Source organism: Silurus aristotelis (genome assembly GCF_946808225.1).
Source record: "Silurus aristotelis genome assembly, chromosome: 2".
NCBI classification, from domain to species: Eukaryota; Metazoa; Chordata; class Actinopteri; order Siluriformes; family Siluridae; genus Silurus; species Silurus aristotelis.
In genome coordinates this window covers 33,178,493-33,199,404 of record NC_139575.1, presented here as the reverse complement: position 1 = coordinate 33,199,404, position 20,912 = coordinate 33,178,493, and the positions used below count along the sequence as shown (strand labels likewise).

The 20,912-nt window shown below is 37.2% G+C and overlaps 1 protein-coding gene across 1 annotated transcript in view; it reads left to right on the top strand.

The window, feature by feature from the left end:
• Window positions 1-20,912, top strand: part of LOC310715718 (E3 ubiquitin-protein ligase SMURF2-like) — a 63,424-nt gene that overhangs the window by 27,404 nt on the left and 15,108 nt on the right. Inside the window, exons 3-11 of the mRNA XM_083522378.1 lie at window positions 3,304-3,412; window positions 7,605-7,738; window positions 10,320-10,385; window positions 12,727-12,811; window positions 13,305-13,388; window positions 15,188-15,390; window positions 17,719-17,803; window positions 20,029-20,187; window positions 20,291-20,329. Of these exons, the coding sequence (XP_083378504.1) occupies window positions 3,304-3,412; window positions 7,605-7,738; window positions 10,320-10,385; window positions 12,727-12,811; window positions 13,305-13,388; window positions 15,188-15,390; window positions 17,719-17,803; window positions 20,029-20,187; window positions 20,291-20,329 (964 nt within the window). The remainder of the gene's footprint in view (window positions 1-3,303; window positions 3,413-7,604; window positions 7,739-10,319; window positions 10,386-12,726; window positions 12,812-13,304; window positions 13,389-15,187; window positions 15,391-17,718; window positions 17,804-20,028; window positions 20,188-20,290; window positions 20,330-20,912) is intronic.

The window sequence follows — 20,912 nt, the reverse complement described above, 5'->3', positions numbered from 1 at the left end:
TAAATTTGGTTAATAGCCACAGAAGTCCTTGTAAACACGCTAATTATTCAAACACTAGTCCATTACACCTATACATGCTTTTTTTTTTACATCCCATTTCAGATTTATTCACGTGCTGCTCTTATAATAATTCTCTACAGCGAGAATAAATGTCATTACTTCTCTTGCAGAAGCATCAATATTAAGCTCATAAAATGATCCTGGGTTTTCTGTGCATTTTTTTCTGTGCATTACGGTTTTCCTGGGATTTGAAAGAGAAATCCATTGGTTTTGTGCAAATTCTATGGGAATGAAATCACAAAAGTATAAATGGTCCATGAAAAAGCTTAACCCTTTAAAGCCTGACATTAAATAATTAATAGAAAATGATTTTTTTTTTGGGGAAATTTAATTTTTTTGGAAATATTATGGGGTCTTTAACCAAAATGGGGAAAAAATAAATAAAATAACATTTACAAATTGTATTTTATTTATTTTAATTATAATTTTTTTTAATCATATTTGATACATTGGGCATTAATGACAATTTACCAATCACAACAATGTACATGTACTGTATATTTGATATCAAATACAATAATCAATGTTTTTGTTATGTTCACTCCTACTTATCATCATTCTTATCTTTCCCTAACTGCTCTAAGTCACTTAAAGTGACCCTCCATAAGCATGCCGATGACAATTTCATCACTATATTTTTTCGATATCTGAAAAAACATACAGAAATCTGTTTGTGTATTCTGAATTTCTTCTCTGAATTGGTAAATATAACATATATTATGATAATTATTTATTTTTTTTACTGAACAGACCAATATTAGCAAGCTACAACATTAGATTGGATGTACAAAAATCACATAAATATTTGATTTCCACTAGTATGGAATCAGTTAAAAATGATTCTAAGATGACCATTTAATTTTTAATTAGTTTAATAAATAATAAAAACATTATTTATTTGTATTGTATTTTATATTTGACATTGTGGCAGGAATATTGCAGATTGCATCATGAATGGCAATACATTGATGACTCAGCTAAATTACCCTAGTATACACATATTTTCAACACAATTTTACTATAACATTCTTTAAAAAATATTAATTATTAGTTGCTTCAAAAAAGTACATTTTCATATAAAAAAAAAAACAGTAACAACAAAAACTTTATTTTTACCACAAGCTTTACAAAATCTGCAAAGATTTGCCGAAAAACTAGCAAGTCAGTTTATAAAGGCAACCATATTGGAAAAACCTGCCTAAAGCCTGCTATTGACTGGAGAGCATAGATAAATCCAATAGGGTGACAATAGAAGACAATAGAAGCCAATAGAAGACAAGTCTCTAATTTTTTTCAACAGGTTTTTGGGGAAAGTATTGTTGATGCATGTGGTGCAGAGGTCTCCGAAAATTTGGCGTTAAAGGGTTAACAACGGTTTTAGCTGACCTTTCCTCACAATGTCCAACTTTTCTTGAAAAATACATTTTGTAAGTGTATCTGCGACTAAATAAATTTCTTCTCCTAAGTCAGCCATAGTGGAAAGACAACACTGCTATTAAATCCACACAAATATATTTGAGCTTGTGTAGTTTGTTACTGAACGTGATTGGTTAAAGCAACAGCCTTCAAGCAACTTTTGATTTTATGTTACAACCGCCGGCAGTGCCGATTGTGAACGGCTTACGGCAGATCCCTTTGACCTTGCAACACTTGACGTGACGGCTGAAATCCGATTGGATAGAAACTCAAACCTAAACTTACATTTAGTTGTCCAGTCAATAGTAGAGCTATAAAATGATAATGATAGGTAAACAGACTATTGTAAATAATTTAATACATATTCATGGAGAAAAAAATATCATCTTCTTTTGGCTTCTCCCATTAGGGGTCGCCACAGCGGATCATCCGTCTCCATTCCCCCTGTCTTGTACATCTGCGTCTTTCACCCCAACCACCTGCATGTCTTGTCTCACCACATCCATAAACCTTTTCTTTGGCCTTAATCTTTTCCTCCCTCCTGGTGGCTCCATCCTCAGCATTCTCCTACAAAAATATATTAAAACATAATTCAGTGATTTTAATCAAGTTTAGGCCAGCAGAGAAGGTCTTTCTGGCCCTGACTGCTTGCTACTACTTAGCGCCAGTGAAGAAGTACTGCAGGGCTGGAGCATACAAAGACATATCTTCTACTGTTTGCTTCCATCTTAAGGGCAACAATTTTTTTTTTGGAAAACCCACATGTGATGGTCTGGTGTTTGCAAACGTTTAGTGTATAGGCTTTAAATTATATTGTTTAGGATGCATCCTCTCACATATCAGCGATAGTGACTATGTTATCATCTACAATAATATCCAGCTGTCCAGTGCAGTTCTGGTTCGGGCTTATAAATCGTGAACCCTGTAATTCTTTGTTTGGAATCGTACCAAATTGCAGAGTTTGTCCCTCAATGATGAAGTCTTGCTCATGTTTAAAATCTGTTTGACATTACTGAAAACCTGTGTACAATCTACAATTGTATAAAATTAACTACATACGCCTCCACAGCTAGAGGGCAAAACTACAGGATGTTTGTTTTGACTGTTGATTAAAGTTTTGATCGAACAACTACATTTTGGGTAAAAGAAACATCCAAATTCTTGCTAAATGATCTTCCTTGATTTCTAAAATGAAAGAACATTTTATAAAATCTATTTCAGATTCGGATTGATTTTGACTTTAACATCTATTTTTTATTTTTTTTGTACTTTCACATGGACAACTTATATAAACACCATCATTAGTGGGAAATACCTGCATGACACAGGAAAATGTGACTAAACAAGCCAAACCTAAAAACAATCTAATAGATATGCTCATTGCTGTTTTCTCAGTGAGGAAGCCCTCAATTATGAGTCACAAAGAATTTGTATAATGTGGACTGGGTTCTCGGCAATAGTTTTAATGACGTCCGCTTCTAAGTAATCATTAATCGCCTACATTTACCCTCGTTTGCGAAGCTACATGTAACGCACCTTTCTGACTTTCAACATTAGTGTTCAATGTATTTGCGCTTTACCTCTCTACAAAACGGAGACTATCATTACTTTTGCAGATGACACCTCTATCCTCGGCTTAATCTGACAACAGCAAGCATACACAAAAATGGTATTGAACTTGTTCAGGTGGAGTGTAGAAGACAAACCGACAAGGCTGAGGAGCATCTTTCGCCAAGCTATTTCCCTACTTCCTCACCTGCCATTCCTATAATAAAATGAGTGTATCTGACAATTTTGTGTTATTGTTTTTTTTTTGTATGCCATTAGGACTGCCAGACCCTTTTGCTAAAGTGGTGGTGGATGGTTCTGGTCAGTGCCACTCGACAGACACGGTCAAAAACACACTGGACCCGAAATGGAACCAGCACTATGACCTGTAAGTCAGACACGTATATCTGCTGTCTTCCTATCTTTATAAATGTGTTTACAATATGTTTGGAATGTTTTCTTATTGGCTTTAGAACTACACTGAGTTTTTAAGGTACTCCTACAATCATTAGTGTTTTAATCACGTCTAACTGCCATATGGATGCTATTAATTCCACCGACTGTAGGTTGTTACATACAAAAATCAGCCATAACAAAATGACCACCTGCCTAATACTGTGTTGGTCCACCTTTTGCTGTGGAAAAACATGTCTGACCCGTCGAGCATTAACAGCATATTTAACTTCTTTAGCTTCAGATCACACGGACCAGACATCGTTTCCCACATGCATCAGTGAGCCATGGCCACTTATGACCCTGTCGTCGGTTCACCACTGTTCCTTCCTTGTAGCACTTTTGATAGATACTGACCACTGCAAAAAACAGGAACAGCCCAAAAACAAAACCAGCTGCAGTTTTGGAGATGCTCTAACCTAGTAGTCTAGCAGTTACAATTTGGCCCTTGACAAACTCCCTCAAATCTTTATGCTTGCCCATTTTTCCTGCTTCTAACACATCAACTTTGAGAACAAAATGTTTTTATTTGCTGCTTAATAGATCCCACCCATTAACAGGTTCCATAATGAAGAGATGATCAGTGTTATTCACTTTACCGGTCATAATGTTATAATGTCATAATGTTATGCCTGGCCGGTCTATAGGTTGCCAGACATATGTGTTAAAAAAAGGGATCACCATGGGACCACCAATGAGCAGATATCACATGGTTAGAGACACAGACTTGGTAGTCCATGTCCTATAGGCACAAGTGCATCAGAGCCTACTGTGTTTCTTCAATTTAATTCAGTTCAATTTAGTTTTGTTTGTGCAGTGTTTAACAATGGACATTGTCCCAAAGCAGCTTTACAAAGGTTAACCTTGAATGTACAAGTTTAGGGCATATACATTTATCTTTTATAAGTTTATCTCATTTGAGGAAGCCAGTAAGGAGAGTGACAAGGCTTCACTACTGGGTAGAAGTGGGCTGAGTTTTTTTGTGTACAGGAATGAATAGGCTACAGCTATATGGTTGTTGTATCTGGCAAAAATAGTAGCTTGAATAATGCATTGTGCACAAAAGCATAAAATGCATGCTTTTGTATTCGGTATTATCTGTAACTAATTATGCCACAGGATTGTTACAAAATCTTTATTCTGATTAGTCAGGAAGTTTATTAATTTTCCAGTGCAGCAGCTTTTGTCTGTAATGTGATCAATGTAATTTATCGTTTCTACAGTAACAGCTCATTAGTTGTGATAGTGTGTATTTAATGGTGAACACTCCATGTACTCTAAAGCTAAGAATAAACAGTTGAAATAGGATTTATGGAAGGAGTCTCCATTGTCAGCACTTTAAAACAGTTTTCTGCTAAGTTTTCATAGAAGACTGTGCTTTTTCCTTACTCATTGCCACATGGCAACTACTGATAATCGACTGAAAGGAAGCCTAAAAACCTTCAAAATACAAGTTATTACCAGTATGTACTGAATGCATGAATACTATTTTATTTTAGGCAATGTTTCCTAGATCAGACCTGCTAATGTGTTGGCAGTCATATATTTGTGGTTAAGAAGCATTCCTGTATGAGGACTTATATAGCAGGGAAATCGAATCATAATGCAGAATCGAAAAAAGTTAAAATGTTTCAGCAGCTGTTGCTGTTGTGATCGAGCACGTCTTCTAAACACTCTTGAATTTCGAAGTTAGCCGTGTTTTTAGGAAATTCCTTGGAGGACCCAAAGGCCCTGCTGGCAGCAAAGTTCATTCCAGCAGAAGAAACTATGTGCTGGCTTTTTTCTCTCTAACTCTCTATTAAGAACATATTGAGTCTTGTAGGCTGTGTGCTTTTTAAACATGGAATTATCTAACCAGTTAGAACACTGAAAACAGAGAAACAAATGTATGTTTTGGATGCTAAAGCATGAATACAGCATGACTAACTATGGCACGAATTTGTCATAGCATCATGCAGACTAAAAAAAAAACACATGAGCATGACATGATGCAACATAAATGCAGATCTACATCTTAAGAAGCATATATAATGTCCTACACATAAACATGATTTGAGCATAATGTGTTTCTGGTTGGTTATATGAACATGGAATCACATGCTATACAAAGATGTCATTAATGTATTGTGTTACAGAACAAAACCATGAAATTAAAGCATCATGAGGTACTATGATTGATTTCAAGCTGACATACTACAGTATAAATGCATAAACATAGGATGCAGTCAATAAAATTCTGATAAATGTTGTGGTGTGTGTGTGCGTGCGTGCGTGCGTGCGTGTGTATCCATGACTCAGACATTTAATGGAGTCTAGGGCACCCCATTCGTAATCCACCTACAGGCTCTAGTAATACACCACAATCCCCCTCACCCCTTGTAATGTGAACAGGTGGGTGCAGGACCCCAGAGAATAAGGCATTCTGCACCATGTAGTCCTATCTGTGTGTGTGTGTTTGTGTGTGTCAGTGTGGGGTTTGTCTTAGTGCTTTGTGTTTTGGCATCTTCTGTCTTTTCAGGCTGAGTGGACAGGTGATCTCAGCCCCCCAGACTGAAAGCTCATGGGAAGTAATTTGGAGTAGACCTATGTGACTTGTGGCCTGAGAGAGTTCAACAGGACTTCAGTATTACATGCATTTATTTACAGGGCTTTGACGAATGTGTAGCCACTGGCACAAGTACAGCAATTCCACTGTATGTGTGTTTGTCTGCCTGTGTTTGTTTAAGTAGGTATGTTTGGGTGTTTACATCAAACAGAGAAACTGAGTTTTATTAACAGGAGGGTGTTAATATTATGACATTATTTGTGGTCCACATCATTCAAAAGTAAGGGTTACTGAGGTAATGGCTAAAGTTACTAAGGTAAAGGTTAGTTTTAGAGGAATGGGTCAGTCTCTGAAGTAAGGTTAGTTAATGAGGTAAAGGGAACAGCTTCTGAGGTAAAGGGTTACTGAGATAAAGGTTTAAGGTACTGAGGTAAATGTACAGTTACTGAGGTGAAGGTTACTGTTACAGAGGTTACTGAGGTACAGTTACTGAGGTGAAGGTTACTGTAACAGAGGTTACTGAGGTACAGTTACTGAGGTGAAGGTTACTGTTACAGAGGTAAATGTACAGTTACTGAGGTAAATGTGAGTTACTGAGGTATGGATATAGTTACTGAGGTATGGGTATAGATACTGAGGTACATTTACAGTTACTGAGGTAAATGTGAGTTACTGAGGTAAAGGTACAGTTACTGAGGTGAAGGTTACTGTTACAGGGGTAAAGGTTCAGTTACTGAGGTAACGGTTACTGCTAATGAGGTATGGGTACAATTACTGAAGTAATGGTTTCTGTTACTGGGGTATGGGTACAGTTACTGAGTTAAAGGTTACTGAAGTATGGGTACTATTACTGAGGTAAGGGTACCGTTGCTAAGGTAACGGTTACTGTTAATGAGGTATGATTTGATTAGATTTTGATTAGATTTTTTTATTTATACACGCATGGATTTTTTTTTTTGTTTATTGTTATTTTCCCTGGGAATTGAGCTTTGCAGCTCTTATGCATAGCTGCATGAATAATGATGACACATCTAAAAAAAAATACATCAATAAGTCCAAAAAGATTTCGCTTTTTGTATTTAATGAGCAGAGAGATGTTCGTGGTCTGACAGTTGTTTCTTTATTCTTGTTTTGGAAGTTAAAAGGCTAACAACTAATGGATGTCTGTTTCACTTCTATTCATTTTAAGTTTTGCTACTTTAATTGAATAAAACTAAAGGTTCTAAAATGTAAATATGTATACACATTAAGGCTTGTTTTAGTAAGGGCCAATTTTACAATGACATGTTCCCCTAAAAATTTAATCAATTATTATGGCTTTATTATGTAATCACTAAAAGATTTTGGCAACCTTTGAATCACTATTGCAATCCACTGGTGCCTTTGTGATTGTGTGGGGTTTATGGTAATTATCCAGATATGTTGTTGTTGTTGTTAGAAACAATAGAAAACACATTTTTAGGCTTGACTGAGTTTTTATCAGAGTGAAATATTACTTAGAATTAAGTCCCAGCAATTAAATAAGTTTCACCATTTTCTGCTCCGGTGTATCATTTTGTTTCTTTTGTTTTTCTTTCAACAGTTATATTGGTAAGCTGGATTCAATCACCATCAGCGTATGGAACCATAAGAAGATTCATAAAAAGCAGGGAGCAGGGTTTCTGGGCTGTGTACGTCTTCTCTCCAATGTCATTAACCGCCTCAAAGACACTGGCTGTAAGTCATGAGCTAGCAATGTTAATTTAGCAAAACATTTCCTGAATGTTATGGTTAATAACAATATTGTTTTTGTAGAATGTTCAATCTGTACAGGTTAATTAAACGTACCTCGTGAGAACATGGGATTTTGCTTTGTTATGGTGAATTTAACTGAAAATCGGAAATTCTGAAGTCAAGCATGTTGTATTAGTCATGAGAACTAGGCAGCTCGGAAATGTCGAGCATAATCTATGATCAACTACTGAAGATCTGTCCAAAAGTCTTTACTTTTCTAATAGATAAAACAAGAAGAGGTGTGTCTAAATGGTTTGTCCAGTGTTTTATTTATTATTGTTGTTTAAAAAAAAAAAAAAAAAAGCAAGTATTAGATCATACGTTCTAACAACATTGTTGGGACTATATTTTCGTAATTTATAGCCTAAAAAATACGTTTGTTCTGTTGGTGCTTTTTTTTGCCAGACCGTGCATTACAGCATGAAATGGTTGCTAATAAGAAGCCATCATTTCTTAATTATAATTTATAAATTAAACTTTTTTTTAAGTACTGTCCCTACATTTAATTAATTGTCATAAGTTGTCTGCAGGTTGTAGGCATCGTTGACAGAAAAGGGTTAGGGTTGTACATGTAACTATTGATATTTCCAAATAGTGTTCGCATAACCATGCTGTGACAATCTGTCATGGCTTCATTTGACCAACCAATTTCCAGTCCCACAGCAACTTACTCTTAGCACATTGGCAAGCAAACCAAATTTATTGGGGATAATTTAGTATAGTACAGTGTTACTGGCCACATCAGATTAGTAACCATACTGTGTCATACCGTGTTGAATCTTATTACAGTGCAATAGCGCACATTGCTGGCAACTACATATGTCAATGTCTAGAGACATTTCCTTTCATACTGCATACACCTCTCCTCTGGGTTTCTCTGGAAGGTAGTGCCAGTCTAAAAAAAAAAAAAAAAAAAGGGGGGGGGGGGGTGTCAAAGGAAGAGGTGGAGGATTCTGGCCAGACAGACTGACTCAATGCTCTCCTTAGGGATGTGTGTGTGTGTGTGTGTGTGTATAGGGTGGGGTACCTGGAAGACATTTGCCCCAACCATACTCTCCCCAGCGGCCCCAGCTGAGCTCTACCACATAGACACACAAAAGCACACATATACACAGAAATGCACTGTCTGCTTGTGTCTCTGTATCTGTCTATCCCTGTGTACATGTATGTGTGTGTGTCTGTGTGTAAAGTCTAGATAATACATGCATTCAATTGTAAATCCGTAATTACAAATTATTTAATGTTGTATATGTGTTTTATTCAATGAAAAATCAAGTGTGCACAGAAAAGCGAGTGTACACAATACACCAAGCAAAGTCATGCCTGGCATCTGATTTTTGCTTAGTTTCACGTAAATTTTATATGCATGAGGTTTAAGGAAAACCCTTTAAATGTCAAATCTGTTTCACCAAAACAGTGTAGAGATTTTACACTACCTGGGAGTAAATAAACCTTGCCTGGAGTGTCATTCTACAAAGATCATATTCAAAGAGACACAGGTGGTAGTTAAAGCAGTCATTCTGCCTAAACATGTCCAAAACCTCCTCACACAGCGAAATGTCATGCATTGACTAAGTTGTACAAATTTGTTGTAATCAGGTACCAGCTGTCAAAATAGTGCAGGCTCATTTGCTAAAGTCAGATATACATAATTAAATGCAATTATTTATTTTTATACTGTCTGGGTGTATGCACCTTTTAAAATGCTACAACTGTTCCTGCACTTTTCGATTCAATATTTTGCAGTGTGACCGGTTTTGCCAGGTTGTTGCCCAAATCCTCATTGTTTTGTTAGGAATGCCGCACGAACGGCAATTTGTTAATATTGCAGACGGTAGTGTATATTTGTGCTCGCTATAAACAAAGATTAGAAGTCCTATTCAGAAGCTTGTGCCAACTTGGGCCTGCGTATCTTTCTCTGTTAGAAATCCCCTGCTACCATGTATGTTAAGTGTGAAGGTGGACTCATCCAGTAAATTGTTCCACATTTACCTCCAACTTGTAAGTACAGGCTATATTTATGATTTCATGAAGTTGTGCACTTTTATCAGAATCAGATGTAGAAGATTCTTATGTAGCATGTGTGAATTTGTGGTGTGTAAATTTGCCAACAACATTGTGTAGTGTTTCTGAGTCACAGGCTGAGCCTCAGTCAGGAAGTGTGTCTCACCGCAGATCCTCTTAGCACCGGGCGCACCGACTCCACCAGCACACACATACTGCAGAATGCATGTTTTCTAGGAAATCGCGTCTGTTTCATTTGGAAGGGGAAACCACAATGTTTTGCGTCTGATGCAGCTTGTGTGTCCTTAACACTCCCTTAGTTTCTTGGTTTATTATGATGATGTGGCATCAGTCGTCTGCCTCAGCTGGCAGTCGGCACAGAGCAGATTTGTCACTTGTGTGCTTTTGTAGGTTAGAGGTCAAGATATAGCATGATGAATCAATTGTATAAAACATTATTATTAATTTATTAGGATTAATTGCACAGTGTAATTATTGGAATTATTCTTTTGATTACCAGATCAAAAGCTGGACCTGAACAAGCTTGGGCCTAACAATCATGACAACATCAGAGGGCAGATAGTGGGTGGGTAAACCACATTCACATGCACAAAGACACAAACATAATGCATACACAAACACTAATTAAGGGAGTCTACCCTGTCTGAGGAATTCATTGCATCAGACACAAATCTAGTGTTAGTTTTTCTTTGTAGGAAGCCACACCCCCTTTACTGGAACTAATACCACACCTTCTGGACAGATACAGAGATCACACATTATTGAATGGGACTGACGAGGACAGAGGCCACACATCCCTGATTCAAACTGACAGAGAGGACATGTGTTCTTTGAGACTGACAGGCACAGAGGCCACACCTCCTTTATTGATACTAACAGGACAGAGGGCACATCTCCTTTATTGAGATTGACATTCAAAGAGGCCACACCTCCTTTATTAAAACTGACAGTCACAGAGGCCACACCTCCTTTATTGAGACTGAAAGGCACCAAGGCAACAACTGTTTTTTGGAACTCACAGTAACATAGGCAACACCTTTTCTGGTACAAACCGCTAAAGAGGCCAGGACCTGATAGTTATTAATGGGCATGGGTGGCCAAGCCTTATTTATTGGAACTGACAGCACTATAAGCCGCACCTTTTTATTGGGAGTGTCACACATAAACCACTCCTTCTTTACTGTGACTGACAGGCACATAAGCCACACCTTCTTCACTGGGACTGACAGGCACATAAGCCACGCCTTCTTCGTTGGGACTGATAGGCACAGAAGCAATGCCTTCTTCACTGGGACTGACGGGCACAGTGATCACAACTTTATAGAGCCTCTATGTATGGATGAACATAAGAGTTTTCATTGTGAAGCCAAAATGTCTCTGAGGCCCTCTAGTGGCTGGCTGCAGTACAAGTTGTAACCCCTCCCATTCCTATCTTGGGTAACGACAACAAGCCAAACTTACATCAAGTAACATCTTCACAAATTAACCTCAGGAATATAGTTGTCATTTTACAAGTACAGTTGACCATGATATCTTCCTCTATATTCTTCTGTATGATAAATGTATTTTTGTTTATTAGATAAAAAAATTCAATGGTGTTTTTGATGAAGTGACTGACAGATTTGGATACACTTTCCCACAAAACACCCACGACTCTTGACAGTTCTAGAGTAAAGCCATGTCTGTTCTGTTGTAAACAAATATAACGGAGCGAGGATTTCTCTGCAGGTTTTTCGATGTAAAGTAGCTCATTGTACTCATAACCAGCAAACCACTTAATTAATGTCACTAATAAACGAAGACTGATAACAATTACATTATGCTATTTATCGTATTTAAACATACTCCACCTACAGAATTAGTGGAGAATATAAAAACACACATATGGATAACTTAGTGTTATGCTATAAGGCTACTCCTGTTTTATAGTAACTGGCTGAGAGAAACAATGCCTACTTTATTGGGACTGATGGGCACAGAGGCCACATCTCCTTTACTAGGATGGACGGACCCAGAGGCAACACATTATTTTTTTGGGATTGATATGTTCAGTGACCACACCTCCTTTATTGGGACTGATGGGTACAAAGGCCACAACTCTTTTATTGGGATGGAAAGACCCAGAAGCCACACCTCCTTTATTGGGACTGATATGTACAGAGGCCACACCTCCTTTATTGGGACTGATATGTACATAGGCCACACCTCCTTTATTGGGACTGATATGTACAGAGGCCACACCTCCTTTATTGGGACTGATGGGTACAGAGGCCACATCTCCTTTATTGGGATTGATGGGTACAGAGGCCACACCTCCTTTATTGGGATGGACAGACCCAGAGGCCACACCTCCTTTATTGGGACTGATATGTACAGAGGCCACACCTCCCTTGTTGGGATGGACAGACTCAGAGGCCACACCTCCTTTATTGGGACTGATATGTACAGAGGCCACACCTCCTTTATTGGGATGGACAGACCAAGAGGCCACACTTTCTTTATTGAACGTGATGGGTACAACAGCAACACCTCTGTCATTGGAACTGCACAAATCAGAAACCACACCTCCTTTATTGGGACTTATAGAGGCCACACCTCCTTTATTAGGACTTGTGGTTATAGAGGCCACACCTCCTTTATTGGGATAGACAGACTAATAGGCCACACCTCGTTTAATAAAACTGATAGGTACAACGGCCACACCTCCTTTTTTGGGACTGATAAAAACAGGGGCCACATGTTCTTCACTGGGAGTGATTGGTACAGAGGCCACATCTTTACTGGGACTGTGTGGGATTGTGTGGTACACAGATACATGCAAAATCTCTGGATATAGTAGAGGGACTGTTGTGTGACTATGGGTCGTGTGTGTGTGTGTGTGTGTGTGTGTGTGTGTGTGTGTCTAGTGAGCTTGCAGTCCACAGACAGAATAGGAACAGGAGGCCCCTTGGGCGACTGCAGCCGTCTGTTTGACAACGACTTACCAGATGGGTAATATGTCTTAAACTAAATACACTGATGCACACCAGCACACTGCTTTAAATAGTAATTATTCTAATATGTTAACCTAGTCTCTGACACATTTCCTATACTATTTATGTAAAACCCTTTGTTAATTTAATTTAAAACAGAATTATATGAATGTTTTAGGTGGTTAAAAAACTGCTCTCACGAGTCTTGTCCAACAATGAATCCCTTACTATTATATTGTAAACATGTATGTATGTATGTATAGTTGATCTGTTGAAATTCTTGTTTGGGTAAAATTACACCTCATACAGATGAGATAAACAAAGAGTAGTTTGAAAATATGTGTAAAATATGCTAATATGCAGAAGATTTGGTAATTACAAATGTTTGTACACTGGAGCCTTCCACATTGATACTTTTATAATTGAACATTGCACCAATCTTCTTTAGATCAAATGTTGATGTTTATTCACTCTGTGTGTGTGTGTGTGTGTGTGTGTGTGTGTGTGTGTAGCTGGGAGGAGAGGAGAACTGCGACAGGCAGGATTCAGTATCTCAATCACATCACACGGACAACACAGTGGGAAAGACCAACCAGGTCAGAATAATTTGTGTCTTTTGTCACCACTTTATCACTTGGTTCACAACAACAACAACACACACAAACACACACACAGGATGAGTCTACCACTTTCTGTGTCTGACCTACGACACACAAAGATGCGCTTGTCTCTCATCATCTGACCACACTCACTCACTTTATTCATACCGAAAAAAAGCATTGGTAATTTCCTTCACTGTTGCCATGCCAACAAGCCAATAAAATAATTTACACTGTGGTATCTCAAGGGTTTAGTTTTGGTGTGAGGACTCTTTTCCCGTAGTTAGAAATCAATGATTTAGCAATGCGATTGTATTCTTAAACCTATAGTAAAAATATATAAAAATATCATCTTTAAAAAAAAAATTAAAATAATAAAATAAAATAAAATACAATTAACAGCTAATCATAAACGAGTTGTTAATGTTTCTATAACTGCACCCAAGCTCACTAGCAAAGAACATGTTCCGCATGATCAAAGAATGGCATGTAATAAATTATCCATTTCCCTGACCAATCAAGCCCCAGTATTTAGCAGTCATTAGGATATTTAATGATATTCAGAGAACTGTGGGATTACACACAGGAGTGTGTAATGCTCGTTTTTACTCCACAGCGATCCTCAGATAACTTGGTGCTAATTGATCCTGCGGTTGTGGTCAGTCTGGGAACGCAAAAAGAAAGCAATAGTATAAATGGCAGACTGAAAGTCTCTGCACATACACACACACACACACACACACACACACACACACACACACACACACACACACACACACATTTCTTTTCTCACACAAATGAGGTCACGGAAATGCAGGCTGGAAACTAAACGAGGTCACGTAGTATGTGCTGCTGCATTCACACGCCAAATTATATTGAACCATTAAAGGTTTGCATAGCATAATTGGCTGAGAAAACAAAAATGAATGGGATAGTGAGATTAGACAAATATTTTATATATATATATATATATATATATATATATATATATATATATATATATATATATATATATATATATTATATTATTATTAAAATATTTGTCTAATCTCTCTCTCTCTCTCTCTCTCTCTCTCTCTCTCTCTCTCTCTCTCTCTCTCTCTCTCTCTCACACACATGCACAAAAGTCTCACAGCCTTCCCACAGTTTTTCTCTGTTCTCTGTAATAACTCTTTGTGATATAAATGTAAAAAAGGAAGGAAGTTTGATCACTTCCTCAACCTACATTTGGATTATTTGGCTTAGATAGAATATAGAAATCACCATCAGTATCCATAGCATGGGTTAGGACGCAGATGGGCAACATCACCTAACTGTCCAAGAGTCAAAGGTCAGAGCTTAACAATACAGAATCAAGAGGATTTCTTAATGATCATTGTTATAAAAACCGGGTGAAATGGCAGGGTCAAAGACAGGGTGAGGTCATAAAAGGGCAAAAATTGGAAAAAGAACAAATCACAAGCAGAAAAAGGGGGGTTTTTGGGGTCTTTCCAAAGCATTTTTTTGCCATTGATTACAGTATAAACCCATGCTGATGATTAATACAGATTTTTTTTTTTTTTGTATTCTGCCATTTTGTATAAAATGTAAAATGACGGAAAGGCAGCGTTTTATCTTTATTTTCTAAAGGATATCAAAAAGTGTGTGTGTCAAAAGCATTTGTTATTCAGAATATTTGTATGAATAATTACGACCGAATTTGGATGGAGTTACATACCAGATACAGACACAGGAATGGAGATGCAGTCATTTTGCCCACAAAATTGTCCTGTGTCCATTTTTTCCACCTGATGCAGGCCCGCCTCAGAGTATGCGAGCCCCGGTCGGCCACTGAGCTGTCTGCTGGATGAGAACACACCCATCCTGAATTCGAATGGAGCCATGGGCGTCACACACTCCAACTCCAGAGCTCAGGAGAGACGTGTCCGCTCACAGAGACACAGAAACTACATGAGCAGAACGCACTTGCACACACCTGCCGATCTGCCTGAGGGATACGGTTAGTACACAAATATACACACATATACACAATTCATACATATATACAATATGCTAGACCATCTATATGTGCTTTTTTAAATAGCTAGCTAAACATTAAATCCTACTGACAAATATAGTCAACTCCACCACATCAAGCTATTTTTTATTATATAAAAAAAAAGGATTTAAAATATTGTTTTTATTATATATATTATATAGATTTTTATAAAAAAAAAACATCAATCTTCATACATCAATCTTTCCCCAGTATACAGCTATGTTACACAAGTAAATTTCTATTCCATGCTCGTATAGAGTTCTGATAGACGTCTGTACCCTTATAAGGCAGCAGTGTCTCAGACATTTCCTTTATTGCTTCAATGTGTGCAAGTTCAAAACAGAGCACAGCACATGTTCTTCTGTCTGCACTGAGGTAAAAATAAAAGTAGTCGTCTCCATGGTGTTACAGGGTACACATTACATCGCCTAATTACTCCTCTTTTTTTTTTCGTTGCGATGTTTGTTGTTTATTGTTGAGATGGTGGGGGAATGGAATAAAACTATACAGGAAGGTTTTGCAAAATTAATAAATAATATAAATTGTGTGTGTGTGTGTGTGTGTGTGTGTGTGTGTGTGTGTGTGTGTGTGTGTGTGTGTGTGTAGCAGAAAAAAATGTGCGTCCCAAGTCAGCCAAGGCAATGGGAGCATTTTATATTAAACACAACTGAAACGCAGAAAAATCTGTACCTGGAAGTTGTGTAAAGCAGAGTTTGTGTGGGCCGGAAGTACCACAGTGATGCACGTAAAATGAAAACACATTGGTGTCAAGAAACATCATAGAATCCTCATCATAGAATCCTCATCATGTGAAAAATGGTGTAGTTAAATTTAGTGCTATTGTGTAAACTGTTACACAATAGCTTCTGGACAGTCGCACTGAATCTGTTCTGTCGTGACTCACGATCAAACTGTTTGCGCAAACAGCTCGATCGTGAGTCACGACAGAATGGATCCAAACATTGTGATGGATTCGATTAAACCGGATTCGATCAAACGCTAAATCTGAAAGCAGCAAATAACAGCAGCAGTAAACGATTACACTTAGTCACTGTTTTGGTTTTCATTGAATTCTTATGTGTTTGTACAGCAATGGATATTTTTTTCCTTTATTTTTTAATCAAGACTGTTAGCTTGCTGCGGTTCTCCGTTTCAGTCTCTTTTTTATAGAATTTGTCTACTACAACAGTAACTTATCTGTTTTCAAACGTGATGTACTGAAGCTTTACTATGTTAAATGCTTGTTTTTAATATTTGCATATTTAATGTATGCATATATCATTTAGTTATTATACAAAATTTAAATAATTTAATATTCAAGATGCTTTGTGATCTTCACAAATGAACAAAATGTCTATAAAAAAAAAAAATCCTCAAAACAATTGTATATTTTATATAGGTTTTTTATATATTGGGGGTTGTTCAAAGGAGAAATCCCCCATGCTCTCCTCAACAAGCAGCCACTATAAGCTTTAAATTGTCTAATTTAGAAATAGTTAAAATTTAAATGCTTTTAAGTACAACTTTATAAATAAATACCATGAATTAGTTTTATAAAGTTATAATAGCAAAACATCAAATTCTAAAAACACATTTTTAATCCGATTAATCTGAAAAATAATCGTCCGATTGATCAATTATCAAAATAGGTGGTAGTGGCAGCCTAACAAATAACTCTATATGCATATGTTATGTCCAAATAACTAACAAGAGCACAATGACATACCCAAGCACACATTCAACATCATGCACTGTACAAACACAACACACAAATGAACTCGCACAAAAAAAGGATATGTAAACTTAACCAGCCAGAACACTAAACTAGGAGACCCAAAACAGTTCATGCATGACAATGCTCCTGTGCACAATTTCAGCTCCATGAATATATTGTGTACATGGATTGGAGTGGAAGATCTTAAGTGGCTTGTTATAGAGCTCTGAACTCAAACCTATTGAACACTTTTGGGATGAATTGAAACATTGACTGCTCAAATCTCCACAAGCACACACTAAAATCTAGTGGAGCATCTTCACAGAGCATTGGAGGTTATTATAACAGCACTAAAATGTGGATTGGCATGTTTAAAAAGCACATACAAATCTTATGGTCAGATGCCCACAAACTTTTGTCCATATTTTGAATCTCTGAGGTGTCGCTTGCAAGATCAATACTTAGTGGCTAAATTAAGCCACAGTCATTAGCTAGTTTATGCAGGTTTTCCGTATCTCCCTCTTGCTCAGCAGTTGCACCTTAAGCAATGTATTTCTTCTTTTCTCCCTGTGCAGAGCAAAGAACGACGCAACAGGGCCAGGTCTACTTCCTCCACACACAGACAGGGGTGAGCACGTGGCATGATCCGCGTGTGCCCAGGTAACACCACAAGCACACAACACAATGGTCATAGTTTTTTACCATCACATGCATCTATAACCGCCTGTAATTGAGTTTTCCTCATATACACACTGTTTATTATGAAGCAGCAAGGCTGGTCTGAATTGAATATTTGAGTCGGGGAACAAAATAAGTGAGTGATTTTCCACTTTCCAGCAAACAAACTCTTTGTTTAGAGTTCAAACTAATGCACTTGTCACCACAAAAACATACTAGTAGTACATGTGAGAAACATTACAGCAGCTGTTTGTGATTGATTACACTTTTATTTAGAAAGGGTTGCAGGTTTTTGCACCCTCTGTGTGTGTTTTGTATCGTCCTTTCATAAGTGACTGTAGCTGAGGATTTTTAACAGTGTGTTGAAAATGTTGAAAGGTTTTTGTGGTGTTATTTTTTTTTTTCTATCATTAGGGAAGTTGAACAAATTGAGACACACTTTTTTTTCACCAACGCTATTGTGATCATTTTATTCAGAAATACCCCCTAGTAAAAAAGATTAATTTTCGTAATAAGGGTTGTTTTAGGGAAATTTTTGTCTGAAGATTTGGGTTTTTAAAATGGTTTCTGAAGCAGCAGAAATAAAGATCATCAATTATTAATAAAATATCAATTCTAAAATTTACAGTCTAGTTTATGTAATAACACAGAGACTGTATTTGTGGGCGTGTGTTTTCCAACAATCTTGAGGAGTTCCCAGAGCTGCTGAGTGCTTGTTGACTGCTTTTCCTTCACTTTCTGGTCCAACTCATCCCAAACCATCCAAATTTTTTTTTTTTTTAAATAGCTAGCTAAACATTAAATGCTTCACATAGTACTGACAAATATATAGTTCAAAAACAATTTGGGCAAAAATAGTAAATATAGTAAAAAAATTAAAATAAAAAAGAGTTCATTTCATAACCACCCTCTAAATAGGTAATAAGCTCAGTAATTCGCAACATCTGCACTGTAAGCTAATTTTCTCTCCATGAGTATAGTCACTTGTGTTCACTTAATTTACTTAAAAAGAGAACAGACTTTGGACTATGCATAGCAGGACAATCACACAATCATAATACTGTCGGGCCTTAAAACCAGCCCTTTCATAAAAACTGCTTTTTTTTTTTTTTACACAAATATGAAGGTCACAGTTTCAGAATCATTTATTGTATATATTGTGAACACACTTTCATACGATAAGCTCCAAATCAGTCAATCGGTCACCGCAGTGGACAGTCTGTGATAAAAGTGAAAGTTTGATTTGAGCTTACACTGATGGAGCGAGGAACCTCGAGCCAGGGTTAAACACAGCATCAACAAATCAGTCATCAGACTGTAAATCTTTAACAGCCAGTCTGTTATCTCTCATCCAGTCTAATGTTTAGTACAGCAGGTCAGGTTCTGTAATCAGGATTTAAAAAAACAACAATGACAGTGTGCTTGTGAATATTTTATGCTACACTAAATGGACAAGGGTTTGTAAACACCCCATTTAGTGCTGGTAAAATAACCTCTACTCCTCTAGGAAGATGTTCCACTAGGTTTTGGAGTGTAGAGATGTGCTCATTCAGTCATAAGGGTCAGGTACTTATGTAGGTGAGGTGAGGAGACCTGGGGTGCAGTCAGTTATCTAATTCATCCCAAAGGTGTTCAATGGGTTTGAGGTCAAAGCTCTACAGCAAGCTGCTCAAGATCTTCCATTGCCAGCCATGAAAAGCATATCTGCATGGAGCTGGCTTTTTGAACAGGCACATTGTCATGCTGGAACAGGTTTGGGTCTCCTAGTTCAAGTGAAGGAAATAATTGTATGCTACCACATCCAAAGACACCCTATACATTTGCATGCTTCCAAATTTGTGGTAACAGTTTGTGGAAGAACCTCATATGGCTGATCAGGTGAATATTTTTGTCCATATAGTATAATATCAGCAACTTAATAAAAAAAAAAAAATCAATTTTGACATCTTTATGTGGACTTATTTATTTTAAATAGCCTGCTAGTTTTAAGCTTATACTCATCAGCCCTGGTTCAGTGCTTTTGGAATAAATATCAATATCATAAATTAATATAATTTTTAAATAGAACATTCATTCTAACTTTTTATATCTAGTATCTAATAACACAGACTCTCTGTGTGTGTGTGTGTGTGTGTGTGTGTGTGTGTGTGTGTGTGTGTGTGTGTGTGTGTGTGTGTGTGTGTGTGTGTGTGTGTGTGTGTGTGTAGGGATCTAAGCAATGTGAACTGTGAGGAGCTCGGGCCTCTTCCACCAGGCTGGGAAATTAGAAACACAGCCACTGGGCGGGTGTACTTCGTGGACCACAACAACAGAACCACACAATTCACAGACCCGCGCCTCTCAGCCAACCTGCACCTAGTCCTCAAGTGCGAATCATCAATTTTTTTTTTTTTTTTTTTGGTCCATTATTTTTCTGCACATTTTACTGTACTGTTAATGACCATCTGTCTCTCGATGTCTTTTTAACAGTCCGAGTGGATCTCGTGGTGTTGAGAATCCAAACCTCAGGTACTTAAACATCTCTTCTCCTCTCAGCCCCAGATCTTTCTCTTTTATCTTTATACTTGGATGTATTTTCTTAAACATCTGGCTCATTATTTATTTACTCTTGGTAACTAATCACAGATACAGTAGTTACTATTAAGAGAATTGAAGGTCAAGATTTCTGTGTTTTTCAGTCAGAAAGCTTTTTGAGCAGCAGAAATACATGTAGGAATTGAGAACCGCTGTTTATAAGTAGTCCATTGATATACTCATTACACGAATTTAGTTTTCACTAATTAGTTTCTACAGTATGCAGTACAATCGCACATTTTTATACTGTGTTTTAGCTCTGTATCTTAAATTTTTCCTCTTCATGTAATGCATGTTTCTGACTTTTGTGCATTATTTGTTTCTCAGTTGTTTTTAGGATGTTTTTTTTGCATTGCTTTATTGTATAGCATTGTTGATTCTATAGTGATTAGTTCTCTCAGGTGATTATTTAGGGGGTTAGGGCTAGGGTTAGACTACTGAATATTGATTCAGTGCGCTTTGGCTTTTTTATTTCGAATTGGTTCTCTTCTAGTAAGGTAGGATTCTAAATGAGTTG